Below are 16,606 nucleotides of genomic sequence, written 5' to 3' on the forward strand. Positions count from 1 at the left end.
TGGTCGAAGACTGAGTGGCGGGGAGAGGTCTAGATAAGGCAGACATCCCTAACAGGTGATGGTGGCGTTACTCAAATGTCTTTTCCAACATCAAGATAAAACAAAGCTATCGTCCGCTTCTATTAATTTCTGAAACTTTAATGCGTACTAACTTGTATCATTACCAACTTGTAAAAATGTAACAACCTAACCTAACCTATACAGATTCATTCTTGCTGACGCCGCTGCTGTAACCTTGCTGACGGACTACCCTTACTGCCTGCCTCCAGTCTTATTACTCTTGTTTTTAACTTTTTTCTTTTTTTTTTCAAGTTCGTCCTGCCAGGAGATGAGTCAAGGGTGTGGGTGTACAAGTCTTGATTTTTGGGTCGAGTGAAAACGATCGTGGGAGTACTGGGGGCGTGCTGGGGGTCATTTACCTTGTTTGTGGGCGCATTGGGTTTCCTTGTTCTTTGTGGGTGTAATAGTTCCAATGGCTTTGTTTGTGGGTGTCCTGGAATCAATATTCTTGTTTATAGGTATGAAGGTGTCGGTGACTGTGGGCGTGATGGGTTCAGTGTTCTTGTTTGTGGGTGTGATGGGTTCAGTGTTCTTGTTTGTGGGCGTGATGGGTTCAGTGTTCTTGTTTGTGGGCGTGATGGGTTCAGTGTTCTTGTTTGTGGGCGTGATGGGTTCAGTGTTCTTGTTTGTGGGCGTGATGGGTTCAGTGTTCTCTGTGGGCGTGATGGGTTCAATGTTCTTGTTTGTTGGCGTGATGGGTTCAGTGTTCTTGTTTGTGGGCGTGATGGGTTCAGTGTTCTCTGTGGGCGTGATGGGTTCAGTGTTCTTGTTTGTGGGCGTGATGGGTTCAGTGTTCTTGTTTGTGGGCGTGATGGGTTCAGTGTTCTTGTTTGTGGGCTTAATGAAGGTCACTAGACTAGCTTGTAGAGGTGCCTGGGGTAAGTGACCTGGCTTGTGGTAGTGCTAGGGTTAGTGACCTGGCTTGTGGTAGTGCTATGGTTAGTGACCTGGCTTGTTAAAGTGCTAGGGTTAGTGACCTGGCTTGTGGTAGTATGTAGAAAAGTGCTAGGGTTAGTGACCTGGCTTGTGGTAGTATGTAGAACTCAGGGTCCAGGTCCCAATTTCTCTCTTGTTGGTCCAGGTTGTTTCGTGTCGTCTCCTACACACTGCTGGTTTGGCCTCCTTCCGTCTCCGTCATTTTCAATATACTCTAATGTTTGTCCTTTGTGTGGTCAAGGCGTGTGCTTAAACCCCTCCTAAGATTAACTTCCTATTAACACTTAATAATTGTATGGGGCGCGACGACTGGCAGTTCTCAGGGGTTTTTAGGACGGGATGATCTCAGGGTTTTTTAGGACAGGGCGACTGGCAGTTCTCAGGGGTCTTTAGGACCGGATGATCTCAGGGTTTTTTAGGACGGGACGACTGGCAGTTCTCAGTGGTCTTTAGGACGGGACGACTGGCAGTTCTCAGTGGTCTTTAGGATGGGGCGACTGGCAGTTCTCAGGGGTCTTTAGGAAGCGACGACTGGCAGTTCTCAGGGGTCTTTAAGATGGGATGATCTCAGGGGTTTTAGGACGGGACGACTGGCAGTTCTCAGGGTCCTTCCTTCCTTCCGTTCTTCCTTCCTCCCTCACAGTCCATAATCAGGACTGGCTGAGGACGATGTAACAACAGCGAAAAAACCTAACCTAACGCCGAATACCAAAGAGCTTTATAAATAGCATCACGTTCTCTATCACGGGGGAGGTTTTGTCGCGAAGCAAAAAATAAAACAAAAAACACGTCACGGCAAATTGAAAATTATATTACATCTCCACCCACTAATGAGTTATATCAACGTGTATAACGGTGTGTGTGTGTGTGTCGGTCAGCATTAGTTAATTGTACCTAGACTGTGGGGACGGGGGGAAAGGGGCACCTGGCGATACTGTACTACAACACCGTTATCACGTAAGGTAGTGCTTTGTTGGATCACGAACCCTCACACACACACACACACACACACACACACACACACGTACTCACTCACTCATTCACACACACACTCACACCGCCCACATAATAACATACGCCCTCATCACCACTGTCTCTTGTGGTCTCTTACTTAACTAACACATTGGTCTTCTCCGTGTGTGTTGACAACTACTGGCTGAGTGTGTGTATTTGCATACACAGGTACTGTACACATGTTTGTGTGTATACCGGTCCTTGTACATATGGTCTTAACTCGTTCATTTTTCACTACCTGTGTTGAGTTACAATGGAGTATACGTGTACATTATACATATGTTAGCGTATGTATATGTATGTATATCTGTGCCTCTACTGAAATAGTGAAGTGTGACGTCAGTCTGTGTACTATCATGTTAGCTACAACTGAAGTGTGCAGTATGCTGTACATACCTGTGTGTGTGTAATGTATGTGTGTGTGTGTGTGTGTGTGTGTGTGTGTGTGTGTAACTATAGTGAAAATATGACGTATGATCGTCCAAAGTGGCGTACTGTTACCTGTGGTAGCGCAAGATCGCCAGCAGGAGTGACACAAGATCCCCGGCAAGAACATTTACCATTCCAGGTACAGTAGAGCGACAGAAGGCGGGTCCTCTTGTCTTCCCTCGCGGCATTACTGTTATAAAACACACTACCGCTGGATCCTTACACACCCGCAGGTCAAAGGTCAAGGTCACTACATCGAAAAAGACACAATTAGTTAGCAGGACCTCCCTCAAGTGTAATCCTATTGGTGATATGTGTGTGTGTGTGTGTGTGTGTGTGTGTGTGTGTGTGTGTGTTAATGTCATGCAGACGGGTGCCTCTGGCCGGCCTTGGCACTCCTCTTGCGATGACTCTGTGTAACTAGTTAGTGATGTAAGCATTGAGGTCGACGACACGGTGAACGTAAGGCACCCGTCGATTATGCATATTGAGGTCGACAAAACCAAGAGAACGTAAGATACCTATTGATCATATACAGTGAGGTCGTCGACACAGAACGTAATACACCTGTCGCTCATAACCATTGCTTATTAAGTACAGTATATAAATAGTAAAGCCATCGACGTAGATAATTAATGTGTGATGTGTCGATAATCACTTGGAGATTTTTCGACAGCTCCAGGACCGTCGTTAGCACTCGACGGTCTGAGGGTTGTGATGAAAGTTTCTTTGAAGTTTGATATTAATAGACTGACAGCTCCCCTGCGCCCCCTGACCGTCCTTCCACGCCTTCCAGTTGTCCTCCCACGCCCTCCACCAATTAGGGGATCCTGACCTCGTGTATCTGATGCCTGGGTCACTCGGCAACATTTTAGACCAATCAGCGGCCAGCATGGATAATATGAACCAATCAGCAGCCGATACCATCAATGTGAACTAATCAGTGGCCGCCACATACTTCATGAAGCAATCAGCTGTCCACACCGGTAATATGAACCAATCGGCTTCCGACACCGACACTTTGGATTAATTGGTGGACAGCATTGACCTAATTATCCAATCAGGGAGAATGAGTGGAACAATTAACCAATTGAGCGACGCAGGAATCTTGATCGACGAAGGTTCTGAGGACTGACGTAAACAATGATACGTACAGGATGTCCATCTTGAACCTCACGTATTCTATGCAGTCTTCCGTGCTTCCTCCTACGTATAAGACCCTCCTTCCTCACACAGCCTCCTCCCATCCATATATCTCCCACGCTGTCTCCTCCCATCCCCATGTCTTTAAGGCTTCTTCCCACGCCCCCTCCCAAACACACACACACAGCCTCCACCCATCCCCATAATCCCAGACTCTCTCCCACGTATAAGGACCTCTTTTCCACACAGGACGTCCTCTGAATCCCCCGCATCTCCCACGCTGTTGCATCCTCCCACACGCGGCAAGGGGTAAAACCAGGTTAGGAGGGCCCCTTTATCCTCCCACATCACCGAGGGCGGCGGTCTCTTCTGCGTGTCACCTTGAACCCGTGCTGCCCCAAGTCATCATCCGTCGCTGTTACAACATACGTAAAAAATAAAAATTCTATCGTGTTATTCTATTAAGGTGGCATTGTTTTTGTTGTCTCACTGTATTGCTGTAATTCTTGGTTTGCATTTCTTATCGGTGTTGTGTCAGGTGGCTGTAATCCTTGTCACTGTAATCCTTGTATCATTGTACCTGGGCGTCGTGGTATTGTATATACTGTAGGTGTTGCCTCACTACACTCGTTTTACCTGACCTCATGACGGGATAACAAGGACGCTGTAGTGTTGTTTTCCTGTAGCAATGTCTCCCAGTGTCATCAGATCACAGGGTTACATGGTTAAACTGTAGTCATGTGTTACCGTGTATCGTTGTTTTGTTATATTCACCTGCCACGTATCATTGTCACTGCTTCTATGGTAACACATTGTATCACTGAAGCATTGTGTTCCTGTATTTCATGGAGTTGTATTGTTGTATTAATGTATTATTATTAGTTACTACACGTGTCTTGTATCAATGTACTCGTGTATTTTAGAATGTATTAGTGTATTGTTTTAGAATGTCATCAGTCTCCTAACATAACACACTAATCACATACTCTCTTCCCTTCTGCAGGTGGTGGGTGAGGGGGCACATACGGTGGGTCAAGCACTACGCCCCATGGCCCAGGAACTACGGCTGGTGACCTTCGCTCTGGCTCTGGCTGACTCCCATGCTGAGGTCGACCTTGATGCCCCAGCTTACCTCCTCGATGGGGATACCATACTCCTTCAAGATGCCATCGACTCCTTTGACCCTAGCATTGGTGAGTGTGTGTGTGTGTGTGTGTGTGTGTGTAAACGTAACGCTGGCTGCCAGCTGAAAAGGTATAAGGATAGTCTTAAGACAAACCTGAAAAAGTGCCAAATCGACCCCCTCACCTGGGAGACGATTACTCCACACCGTAACGCTTGGAGGAGTACCACACAAGAAGGTGTCAATACGTTCGAATTAGCCCGACTGCATACCGAGGCAGACAAGCGCCAGCGCCGTAAAGACGCTGCCGCCGCCCCTCCCGCACTAGATGTAGCCCTCCACATGTTCAACACCTGTAAACGACCCTGCCGGTCCCGTATCGGCCTCTTTAGTCATCTCAGAACTCACCAATGAAGGTGACATCCCTAATAACTCGTATCATAGCTGGATGATCGTCATACTAGATTCCGAGTGACGGCAAAGTAGTGTGTGTGTACAATATTGTGTGGCGTCAACTTTTGTTATTTTTACTGACATTTTTTTTAGAACTTTTACATTTACTTTTTTTTTTTACTTTTTGCCGACTAATTATTTTTTTTTATTTTAATGAGATTTTTCTGAACCGCCTCTAATTAATCTCTAACTTATTAATGACTATTTTACTGACTCAGGTGTGCTTAGTGTACGACAGGTGAGAAAGACTACTTGGTTTTCCCTCAATGTTTCTACAATATTTCCCAAACTATTTATCAATCTGGAATTTATTTATTTAGTTATTTATTGCTGAGCCTTTCCGCAGTTTTGTGATAACTTCCTGATTTTTCCCTTGACTTCTGATATCCTTAATATTTCCCTGATTTTTCTGATGTTTTTTCCCTGGCTTTCCCTTGACATCACCTTAAACTCATAGAGGGAGGATAAAGCTTTATATTTCAGGGGTCAATTCATCATGCTGAAGAGGATGTCATCATACTTCAGGGGTTAATTCATCATACTAAATGGGTTAAGTCATCGTCAAGTCAGTCATTTAGAAGTGTTTGACCTTTGAGATTGTGTTGATGTTCGTAGGTAAGAGAAAACGAGTCTACAATGGGGTGATGTTGTGTTGATTACTTTGTATGGTGCAGGTTAGATATTGATGGGTAACAGATGAGTCAGATCCACACCCAAGTCACCTGTTTTAGCGGTGAAGGAGCCACAGTTCTCGGCCCGTTATACACCAAATATTATAGAACTGGAAGATTTTTTTACGTTCAAGCAGGTCAGTAACTCTCTAACATTCGTCGCTGGAAAATGATTATACAAATCGTAGCTTGTGACAATGTGACCGGCGTGTGTTCCCGGTGGTAATTTCAAGAGTTTCCTACAAGGGGCGGTAGTTAGTGTTGGCGGACGAGGAGCAATGGTAGTTTATTATGTGTCAAGTAATGTAGTAACGTCAGGTTTGAGGGTTGGGTCATTATCATCAGTGTCGAATCGAAGTCGCTTTATACCAGTTATTTTTGGGTGGTTTGTGGTTAGGTTAGGATTTAAATCTCGCTAAAGAGTCTCGTGGGTAAGATTCTCATATACCGAAGAGGTGGCTGTAAGTCTGACAGACAATTCCACGAGACTATTGACAGCTACGAAAATGATAGCGGAGAGTGTAAGGTGGGCGGTGCAGTGGTGGTGACGACCGTTTCTTGTGGGTGGCGGATAAACACCCACCCACAACCACCCAAATACACACACATATTCACACTCACCCACATACACACACACACACACACACACACCCACCCACCCACCCCCACCCACCCACTCCACCCACACCCACCCACCCACCACCCACCCACACTCCACCCACCCACCCACCAGCCCACCCACACCCACCCACCCACACACACACCCACCCACACTTAATTCACCACCCAATACCCACCACACACACACACCCACCCACACACACCCACTCCACCCACCCACCCACACACACACACACACACACACCCACCCACACACCCAAGCACACACAACACACGCACTTCTGGGAACGCTGTAAACTACCCACTTTATACTCGTACATGTCAGTCCGCTCACATTTCTGCACTACTGTAGTCGCGACACTCCCGCCGCCGTCCAAGTGACAGTGAGTCGTCATCTTTTATCCAACACCTCACAAAGCGACCATCGAACTTAGGCTTGACGCTCCCACTGGTCGGTAGGCGTTGCTTGTTATAATTGAAGAAGTAACCTCGTAATAAGACTTTTTTTTTCCCACAAGAAAAATTGTCAATTAACGGCTCCCCAGCGTCGAGGAACTAGCCATGAGAACTCGGTGGAATTTTTTGGCAGCCGAGTTGTTGTGACGTGTTTACATAATTTGTCACGAGTTAGGGAGATATGTGTGTGTGGTAGGGAGGGTCTTATCCACAGCCGCCCGCATGTTCTTCCTATAAGACATTGATATACGAGGGGGGGGGGGAATTACTCATTTAACCACGAGACAAAAAGCAACTGTTTCAGGCGACGTGGGTGTTCTCATCGAAGCGCTCAAGCTACACTCCCGCACACCTGTACCTGCCTCCGTCCCTGCTGCTGCGCCTCTGTTGTTTCTGGTTGTTGTTACTGTTTCTGGGGTTGTTGTTACTGTTGCTGGGGTTGTTGTGTTGTTGCTGGGTTGTTGTTACTGGGGATGTTACTGCTGCTGAGGTTGTTGTTCCTTCCGCTGTTGTTGTTGTTAGGGGTTTGTTGTTGTATCTGTTACTGAAATTGTTTTTGCATCTGTTACTGTTGCTGCTAAAGGTTTGTTATATCCGTTTCCGTTGCTGCTTCCGTTGCTAGTGTTCTTCTGTTGCTCTCTGCAGACGTGGAGTGTTTCTGTGGCACTAGTCTGTGTTTCACCTTGTGTTACCTGCATGGACCTACCACAGTTACCACATCACACACTTGTTCTGTATATGGCTTTAGTTAACCCATCAGGAGGCTGCGTCATAGTGATAGTTGTTATTAGATGATTTTCAAGGTCAATTACACGTCAAAATAAGGTTGGAAATGGTGGGACAGGATGCCATATTGGGGTCATGTTAGAATCCCATTTAGGTTGATCGACGGAACTCATTTTTGTTAGTTTAAGTAAAAAATCTATTTCACTATGTATAATTAGATGGACTTTTAAGATAGGTCAAAAATAATAATAGTATGTAATAGAAACTCCATGTTGGTGATTAGAGGATTAAGAACAAAATTAGGAATGTAGTTAATAGTTTAGGATTTTTTAAAGGAATTTCTGACAGTATTAAGATATTTTTGTTACAGCGATGGGGAATTATTGTATTATGAAGGCAGTGGATTAACTGAGGTCTATGTGAAGTGAATAGCATTACACATAGGCCTTAATAATATCTTAATATGTGAACTAATTAGCATCTTGGTGAGGAAGGAACAAAGTAATTAAACTAAATAGTGAGCTAGTATTATACAGGTTTAAGGGGAGAATTTTAGTAATTAGTACAGCATCATTAACTTGATTACCTTTGAATGAGTTTTATTCAATAACAGTTGGTCTTCAAGGAAAACTATGGGAAGCAACACCTCTTTTGGCCAAATAAAAACTGGATATTATGGATTCATTTTGCCTCACCCTGTATTTACATGACGATTGTGGAATTTTGCCGTGATCAACTGGAGAAGAGGGGAAGGAGGTAGAGGGAGAAGGAGGGAGGAGGTAGAGGAAGAAGAAGGGAGGAGGTAGAGGAAGGGGGAGGTAGAGGGAGAAGGAGGGAGGAGGGGGAGGAAGAAGGATGGATAAAGAGGAAATAGTTAGAGAAGGAAGGAGAAAGTAGGTAGAGGGAGGAGGAGGGATAGCTCAATTTGTTGGGTTTCGCCTTAGTAGCCTGTCCATGAAGTGTCCATCTTGCATTGTCTTCATCCGCCGGGGTCGTCACTATAGGGTTCCCATGTTGGTCACCTCTTCCGCCTATACCGTCGTTGCAGCGGTCTGATATTAGAGCTGTGTGAGCATGTGTTGGGACCCCAGAGCAATTGACATTCTTATTCACATCACGCACTCACAATCACTCACACACTCACTCTCACTCACACTACCTCCCACACACACACACACAAGACGAGGAATAATTCATTAACATGCGAGTAACGACAAAGGAAACAGAAACTTGAAAATATATAAACGTTCCCTTGATTATTTACATCCTCAGGAGACCCTTGGCTCTACCTGCTGCCTCCTACTTGTCCACCTCAGGATGTGGACAATCATGGAAGTGTTTTAATATTTTCATATCTCTGTTTCCTACTCGTTACCTGCAGCACACACAGATACGCACACACGCATATACGCACATACACACACGCACACAAACACAATGCTAACAATAAAAACAAACTCTTTAATGAACGCCTGACAATATGACCACTATAACATAACACCACTATAACATAACTATTTCACGTCAGTTAGTAATATATTAATTGAGAGGTTCCCGTCTTGTGCACCTGAGATTCATATTATCACCTGAGTGATTAGTTACAGGTAGTTGTTGAGTCACAGGTAAAAACAATGTGGCTGATTGAATATTTGGCTGGGTAAAGGAGGAAAGAGGAGAGAGGGAGGGAGAAGGAAGTAGAGGGGGAAGAAGGAGGGAGGAGGTAGGTGAAGGAGGTAGAGAGAGAGAGAGGAAGGAAGGAAGCTGGGGAAGGAGGAGTTAAATATTTTATGTCATCCTTCCTGGTTAAAGTCATCGTCACTGTCATGGCTGGACGTACAGTACTCTTTGTTTTATTGGTCACTCACGGCCAGTGCCCGAGGTGACACTGCCCCTATTCCTCCCTCCTTCCCTCCCCTTCTCTCTACCTCCTTCCTCCCTCTTCTCTCCCTCTTCCTTCCCCCCTTCCCCCTCCCTCCTCCCTACTCCTGCTGCTATTGGTTCTTTGAGGGCTGGTGGAGGTGGTTGATGGTGGTAGTGTGGTTGATGGTGGTAGTGTGGTGATAGTGGTCGTGATGTTGTGGTAGTAGTGGGGATGCGAGTTTGATGGTGGTGGTAAGAGTGGTGATGGTGGTAGTGGTGGTAAGAGTGGTGATGGTGGTAGTGGTGGTAAGAGTGGTGATGGTGGTAGGGGATAATGGTGGTGGTAGTGACAATGGTGATAGGGGTTGCCAGTAATGTATGGTGGCTAACAATATAATACAGGGTCTGGTGGAGTGTGAGAGAGGAGGGGGAAGGTAGGGGGAGGGGGGGGGTAAAGAGGGGGAAGGGGAGGCTAAAAATGGGCGTGGGAGAAGGACTAACTGTGGTTCTTACGTCACGGGGGAGGAGAGAAGGAAGGAAGGAGGTAGGGAAGGTGAAATGAAGGAGGGAAGGAAGAGAGGAAGAAAGGGAAGGAGGAAGGAGTCAGTGGGCGGAAGAGCTAAGGGTGGATGTCGGCAGGAGGGACGGAGAGAAGGAAGGAGGGCGTTGACTGTAGCCTGGTCCTCCCAGTACCTTCTCATGGCCTCGACTGGGTCCGATGTTACCTCTTCCATCTTATGTACATCTGTTCTTCTCTTCCTTCTTATTCCTCCTTTAGTTTCTCCTCATTCCTTCTTTCCTCTCTTCCTTATTATTCTTTCCCGAGAGAGAGAGAGAGAGAGAGAGAGAGAGAGACTTTCAAATTCAAGGTCATGCCACAATTAAGCCAGGTGTTCTTTCATTCATTACCATCTTTATTGACTCTCCTGTTTGTTTACATCGGGAGTAACACTTAAGGAGTCAAGTGCAATATTTAGTGTGTGTGTGTGTGTGTGTGTTTACCTTTTTTTTTAAGACCAAATACTGGAATCAAGGTTAGTAAAGCCCTCCCATCCATCCATCATCCCCTGCACGCTATTGGTCAATACTCTTCCCCTCTGCCCCCCTCCCCCCTCCCATCCCCAATAATAACATCAACAACCACAAAATGACGAACTGGTGGTCAACACCCAATTAGCCTGAGCTGATCTATTCTGCCTCGGGGTCGTCTCTCTCCTCCTCCTCCTCCTCCTCCTCCTCCTCCCTCCTCCTCCTCCTCCAAATTCTTCTTCCCTTCTCCTTATTCCCTCCTCCTGCTACCCTCCTCCTCTTCCTTTTCCCCTCTCCTTTTCTCGTTTGCCTCATCCTCCTCCCTCTTCCTCCCTAACCCTCTCCCATCCCCCACCTCCCATCCTCCTACCTCCTCCCACTACTCCTCCCCCTCCCTCCTCCTCCCTACTTAGTGGCCAGCACGCTCAAGGTTGAGGAAACTGGAGTGGTTGGTATCGCCTCTCTGCCTATTGAGTCGATAATGATCATCTTTTAGTAATTAAAGTACAATACCTGGCTGTTCAGTTCTCGGTGATTGGTTGTTTGTCTGGTGAGAAGTGTGACAGTGGTTGGTTAGGTGGTTCTCACGGACGAAGAAGAGGAAGAACATTTTGTTGAAGAGGTGGAGTTGTTCTTCTCAACACAAGAGGTACACCCCCTTACCACTCCTCCCCTCATCTCCCCCACCCACCTCCCCCAGTCATCACCCCCACCCTCCCCCAGTCATCACCCCACCTCCCCTCATCACTCCCACCCTCCCCAGTCATCACTCCACTCCCCCACCCAGTCATCACCCCCACCTCCCCCAGTCATCATCCCACTCCCGTCACCCCAGCATCCCCTCATCTCTCTCTCTCTCTCCATTTCAAGTTTTCTTTCTCCGCTAAGACCCATGTCTGTGTTTAACTAAGACCCACACCTGTATTTAAGCAACGAGACCCACCACACTCAAAACTTCACCAAGACCCCGAAGTCTACCTGGCTAAGACTACGTGATCAACACCGTGCAGATATTATTTTCATTTTTCTTTCTTGTCGATGGGAAATTTTTCTTGCATTTTAACTGTTTGTTTCTCCCCTGTTTGTTTCTCCCTCTGTTTGTTTCCTCCCCTGTTTGGTTCCTCCCCTCTGTTTGTTTCCTCCCCTGTTTGTTTCCTCCTGTTTGTTTCCTCCTCTGTTTGTTTCTCCCCCCCTGTTTTTCCTCCCTGTTTGTTTCCCTCCCTCAGTTTGGTTCCTCCCCTCTGTTTGTTTCCTCCTGTTTGTTCTCCTCTGTTTGGTTCCTCCTCTGTTTGTTTCCTCTCTGTTTGTTTCCTCTCCCTCTGTTTGTTTCCCTCTGTTTGTTTCTCCCTCAGTTTGGTTCCCTCCCTCTGTTTGTTTCTCCCTCGTTTGTTTCCCCCTCTTTCCTCCCTCTGTTTGTTTCTCCTCTGTTTGTTTCCTCCCCTCTGTTTGTTTCCTCCTCTCCTCTGTTTGTTTCCCTCTGTTTGTTTCTCCCTCTGTTTGTTTCCTCCCTCTGTTTGGTTCTCCCCTCTGTTTGTTCCTCCTCTGTTTGTTTCCCTCCTCTGTTTGTTTCCTCCCTCTGTTTGTTTCCTCCCCTCTGTTTGGTTCTCCTCCTCTGTTTGTTTCCTCCCTCTGTTTGTTTCCTCCCTCTGTTTGTTTCCTCCTGCCCTCTGTTTGTTTCCTCCCCTGCTCCTGTTTGTTTCCTCCCTGTTTGTTTCCTCCCCCCCGTTTGTTCCCCCCTCTGTTTGTTTCCCCCTCTGTTTGTTTCTCCCCTCCCCTCTGTTTGTTTCTCCTGTTTGGTTCCTCCCCTCTGTTTGTTTCCTCCCTCTGTTTGGTTCTCTGTCTCACTGTGTCCCAGAGGGGCTCAGTTAATGTGATGTTCCATTAGTGTTAAGGGTTTTGAACTTATTTCTCTGCAACATACCTTTATTGCATGGATGGTCAAAGGGTTGCAAGAGTCAACACACGTTATTGGCATTAGCGGTGTGTGTGTGTGTGTGTGTGTGTGGCGCGTTTGTTCAGTGGCGCAACGCTATACAGGCGCTGGCTGACTTAGAGTGAGCTAAACCAGCACAGTGCCCCACTAACTGTGTCACTCTCACTCACCTCTGCTTCACCTAACTCACCTGTCCACTAGCATCCACTGTACGTGTGTGTGTGTGTGTGTGTGTGTGTGTGTGTGTGTGTGTGTGTTCGTATATGTGTGTGTGTTTCTGTATATATCACAAGCTAGGTCACACACACACACACACACACACCTCATAGATAATAGGAGAGGTGAAAGAATATTAGAGGGGGAAGATAATTCCGAAATTGAAGAAATTAGGAGAGAGAGAGGCAGCTGACCTGACCTCCTTGCTGTGGGTTAGCTGAGGTAATAGTTTGTTAGGGTAATACATGCCTGCCCTTATCTCAATCCACTCCCCCTCACCCACCTCCACTCCACCCCCCACCCACCAGGAGCAGCCGACCAGTAGTCTTTAATGTGTCAGTGGGTTTTTGTCGTGGTGATGAGAGAGAGAGAGAGAGAGAGAGAGAGCTGGAGGTAGTGGGTGAGTGGAGAGGTAATGAATGGGTGATTGGTGGGTGACTGGGTGGGTGACTGGGTGGGCAGGTGGTGGGCTGGTGGGTAGGTAGGGGTCGTATATGTATATGAGGTAGTTTTGTATTTTCATATTGTATTGTGTTGTTTGCTTTTGTTTACATGGTGTAGTAAACAGATTTGTGTGGATGTGAACAGCTAGCTTTCATGCCCTGTTTATAGTTATTGTTTGTGTTGATTGTTTGTTTTTGTGTACAGGTGCTAGTAAACAATTTAATTAATATTTGTATTTTTCATTTATTGTTTGCTTTGGTTTGTTAGGTACAGTATTTGTATATATTGTTTGACATACTTCTCTTTGTTTGGTGTACAGGAGACGGCAAACAATTTGGGTAAACTTGTATACTTTCATGTTAAATATTGTTTGATCAGCTGTTGTTTACCTGGTGTACTTATAAGGTAGTTGTAAACAGATTGGGAGACGTGATTTCATTCTACTGTTTTGCTTGCTTAGGCGTGGTAGGTACTTTCATCGAATTTGTTTGACCTGATTTGTTTGTTTGGTTGATGGTGTTAAGAGAACAAATCAAGTATGTGTAAATACCACTGAAAAATCCTGTTTTTGCTCATCGTGTTGTTTACTTTTGTTTGTTTGTTTGTTTGGTTCAGTGTGTGTGTGTGTAACTTGGTCTGTTTATTTGTTTGTTTGATCTGGTTTGTTTACCTGTCCTAATCTAGCTTTGATATAACTTAATTAAACCGTAGCAATACCTGACCTAACCTAACCTCTCTATCTTCATTCAGTCATTGTTCAGTTATCGTACAGCGGTTGATTCTGTCTCAAAGGTTATTCAATCACCGGCCAGACAAGTGTGTGTGTGTGTGTGTGTGTGTGTGTGTGTGTGTGTGAGACTGCATGAGACTGTAAGTTATTATCGTTCACCCATAATAAAGTCAAAGAACCAATCAGGCCTCGGTTTCATCACGACACGTCGGGGCAAGAAAGATGTAACCTGAGAGAGAGAGAGAGAGAGAGAGAGAGAGAGAGAGAGAGAGAGAGAGAGAGAGAGAGAGACTTAATTATTCTTCATGTCTTTAAATTCCATTGTAATAGCGGCACCACCTTTAAGACGAGAGAGGGTATTGTTATCGGTGTGTGTGTGTGTGAATGAGTCATAGAAACAAGATGCTGCATTAAGAATAGTTAATTTGTCTCGTTAGTGTTATTACAGCAGTTTCACCTGTAATTACCTCACTTGAGAATACCTGGAGAAACCTGGGTATTGTTATCGGGATTGTAAGATTTATTATTGAAGTTATTGTTATCGGGAAGGTATTGTTATCGGCAGTGTATAACTTCTTGGGATGTTATCTGTATTGTGTAATTGATTATCGGGTTATCAGTGTTATCGGAAGTGTGTGATTTTGTTATCGGTGTTGTATTATTTTCTTGAAGATTATTGTCATTATCGGTTTATAATTTGTGATATTACTGGTTTATTTTTTCATTATAATTTTATCTAAGAAATTAAACCTTATATCAGACATACGTAACTACGGACAAGAGGTTTAATTCGGTTTAGACATGAATTAAACACTAACTGGTCTTAACTTAATTTAACAGCCTAGATTAGATTGGACCAAAACGTCAAGCTAATAAAGACCTCAACGCCAGGCTAATGATTACCTCAACGCCAGACTATAGGAACAACAACGCCAGGCTACATTGGACCACAACGCCAGGCTCATAAAAACCAGAACGCCAGACTAATAAAGACCTCAACGCCAGGCTAATAAGAACAACAACGCCAGACTATAAGAACAACAACGCCAGGCTAAGACTAGACCTCAGCGCCAGGCGAGAATAACGCTGACTGTACAGGTATACACAAATGTACAATCCTCAGTAAAGGTAAACTTGACGAGTATGCCAAATGTCTCCATGGTACGCTGTGTTGCCGGCGTAGATCAGCCGTTCGGTTGCGTAGGTAATAATTCAGGTATGGGTCACCTGAAGATTACGCACCCTAGATTATTTCCACCTGATAATGTAACACCTTAACGGTACCTGTGGGGTGTTGGGTTTGGTTAGGTTTAGCTTGGTTTGGTTAAGTTAGGTTAGGTTAGCTGTAGCAGTGAACATCTTATCTCCTGTCAACCAGATTTCTCAAATTTTGCGTCCTGTCGCTTGAGTCCTGTACCCCGTCTGTATCTCTGTCTCTCCGTCATATTTGTGTGGCGGTGTGTCAGGTGTTGATTTAAATTCCGTCTTTCCATTCGTCTTTTAAATCCGTTGTCGATTCCCTTCCGTCTTGTGAAGGTCTCAAGAGGCTAGAGTGGAGAAGTAAGTAGTGACATTTATATCATTTGTCGCCTCCCTATCGTAGACAACTAAATTAAACGATAAATAATTTTGAAAGTAATAAAGAATTGAATTATAATCAGGATATAAGACTTGATTGATAACATCGATTTAGAAAGTATTATTGACTTATAAAATCCAGGCAAGTTTTTTAGATTATAATGACAGGTGATTTGCAGGTGTTAATCAGGTGGTGTTCTTAGCTGGAGACGTGAGGTGGTAAGGTTAGGTTAAGTGGTCAAAAGACAGGTAACGGGTCATCTCGGCTGGGTAAAGCATTTGAGTGCAAACTGGTTGGGGGAGTTGGAGGTGTAGTGGGTGTGGGTGGGGGTGTGGGTGTGGGTGGGGGTGTGGGTGCGGGTGGGCCAAACGACTCCTACGCCAGGAGGGAAGGTGACCAGGAACTACTTACTACCTGTGTGTATGTATGTACCTGTATCAACGCCCACACCTACAGGCTTAAAAGTTATTGGGTCATTGTCACTGATGGAAGGGCGACTTTCACACACCCAGAGAGAGAGAGAGAGAGAGATATCACAAAAACAAAGTACAGAAATCGTGTGTTTAAGACGTCGGAAGTTCGTGTCAGCTGTTTGTATACATTTCGTGCTCGTAATAACAGCTTAAGTTGGCGGCAATCATGTGTTATCATGTGATGGTTATCTTGTACTGATTCAAAGTACAGTAGCGTGAGAGTTTTGTTGAATTAAATATTACATTTCAACCAAACAGTCAAAAGTATGTCCAAAATATAAATATCTTACTCGTCTGCCACATAACTCATTCACATCATTATAGTTAGCTTAGATTTGTGTGAAATGTAATGTTGATATAATCCCACCAAATCATGACCACACTCTTGAATTATTATATAAATTAGTACCGTTTGAACATCACAATACTTCATACATTACAATATTGCTCGTAAAATGTAAACAATATCTACACACCTGAGTTACGTGATGAAGTGTGTGGATTACCTGAACTCATGCAGATGTTCCGAGAATGAGGATGTCACATACAGTACAAAAAAAACCCAGAAACCGGAGCCAAGTGTTTATTTGTAGACAGTAAGTGGCTGAGGGGAAACATTAACACCTTGAGAAGAATTCTGAGGGAAATACAGGGGGGGGGGCATACACCTGCTTAATTACACCACAGTTACACCGACACTGTATAAATAA

The 16,606-nt window shown here is 45.1% G+C and overlaps 2 protein-coding genes across 2 annotated transcripts in view; one reads left to right on the forward strand and one right to left on the reverse strand.

The window, feature by feature from the left end:
- Positions 1-411: 411 nt before the first annotated feature.
- LOC121858476 (myb-like protein V) lies at positions 412-3,604 on the reverse strand. Its single transcript, XM_042354923.1, has 2 exons — positions 3,527-3,604; positions 412-933 (listed from the first exon to the last, which is right to left on the reverse strand). Exons 1-2 carry the CDS (start codon positions 3,602-3,604, stop codon positions 412-414), a joined length of 600 nt encoding a protein of 199 aa, XP_042210857.1.
- Positions 3,605-4,589: 985 nt separating this feature from the next.
- The window catches only part of LOC121858477, a 38,407-nt gene continuing 26,390 nt past the window's right edge, over positions 4,590-16,606 (forward strand). The window contains exon 1 of the mRNA XM_042354924.1: positions 4,590-4,775. Within this exon, the coding sequence (XP_042210858.1) occupies positions 4,631-4,775 (145 nt within the window). The 5' untranslated portion in view covers positions 4,590-4,630. The remainder of the gene's footprint in view (positions 4,776-16,606) is intronic.

This window comes from Homarus americanus, unplaced genomic scaffold (assembly GCF_018991925.1).
Source record: "Homarus americanus isolate GMGI-L3 unplaced genomic scaffold, GMGI_Hamer_2.0 scaffold57980, whole genome shotgun sequence".
Lineage (NCBI taxonomy): Eukaryota > Metazoa > Arthropoda > Malacostraca > Decapoda > Nephropidae > Homarus > Homarus americanus.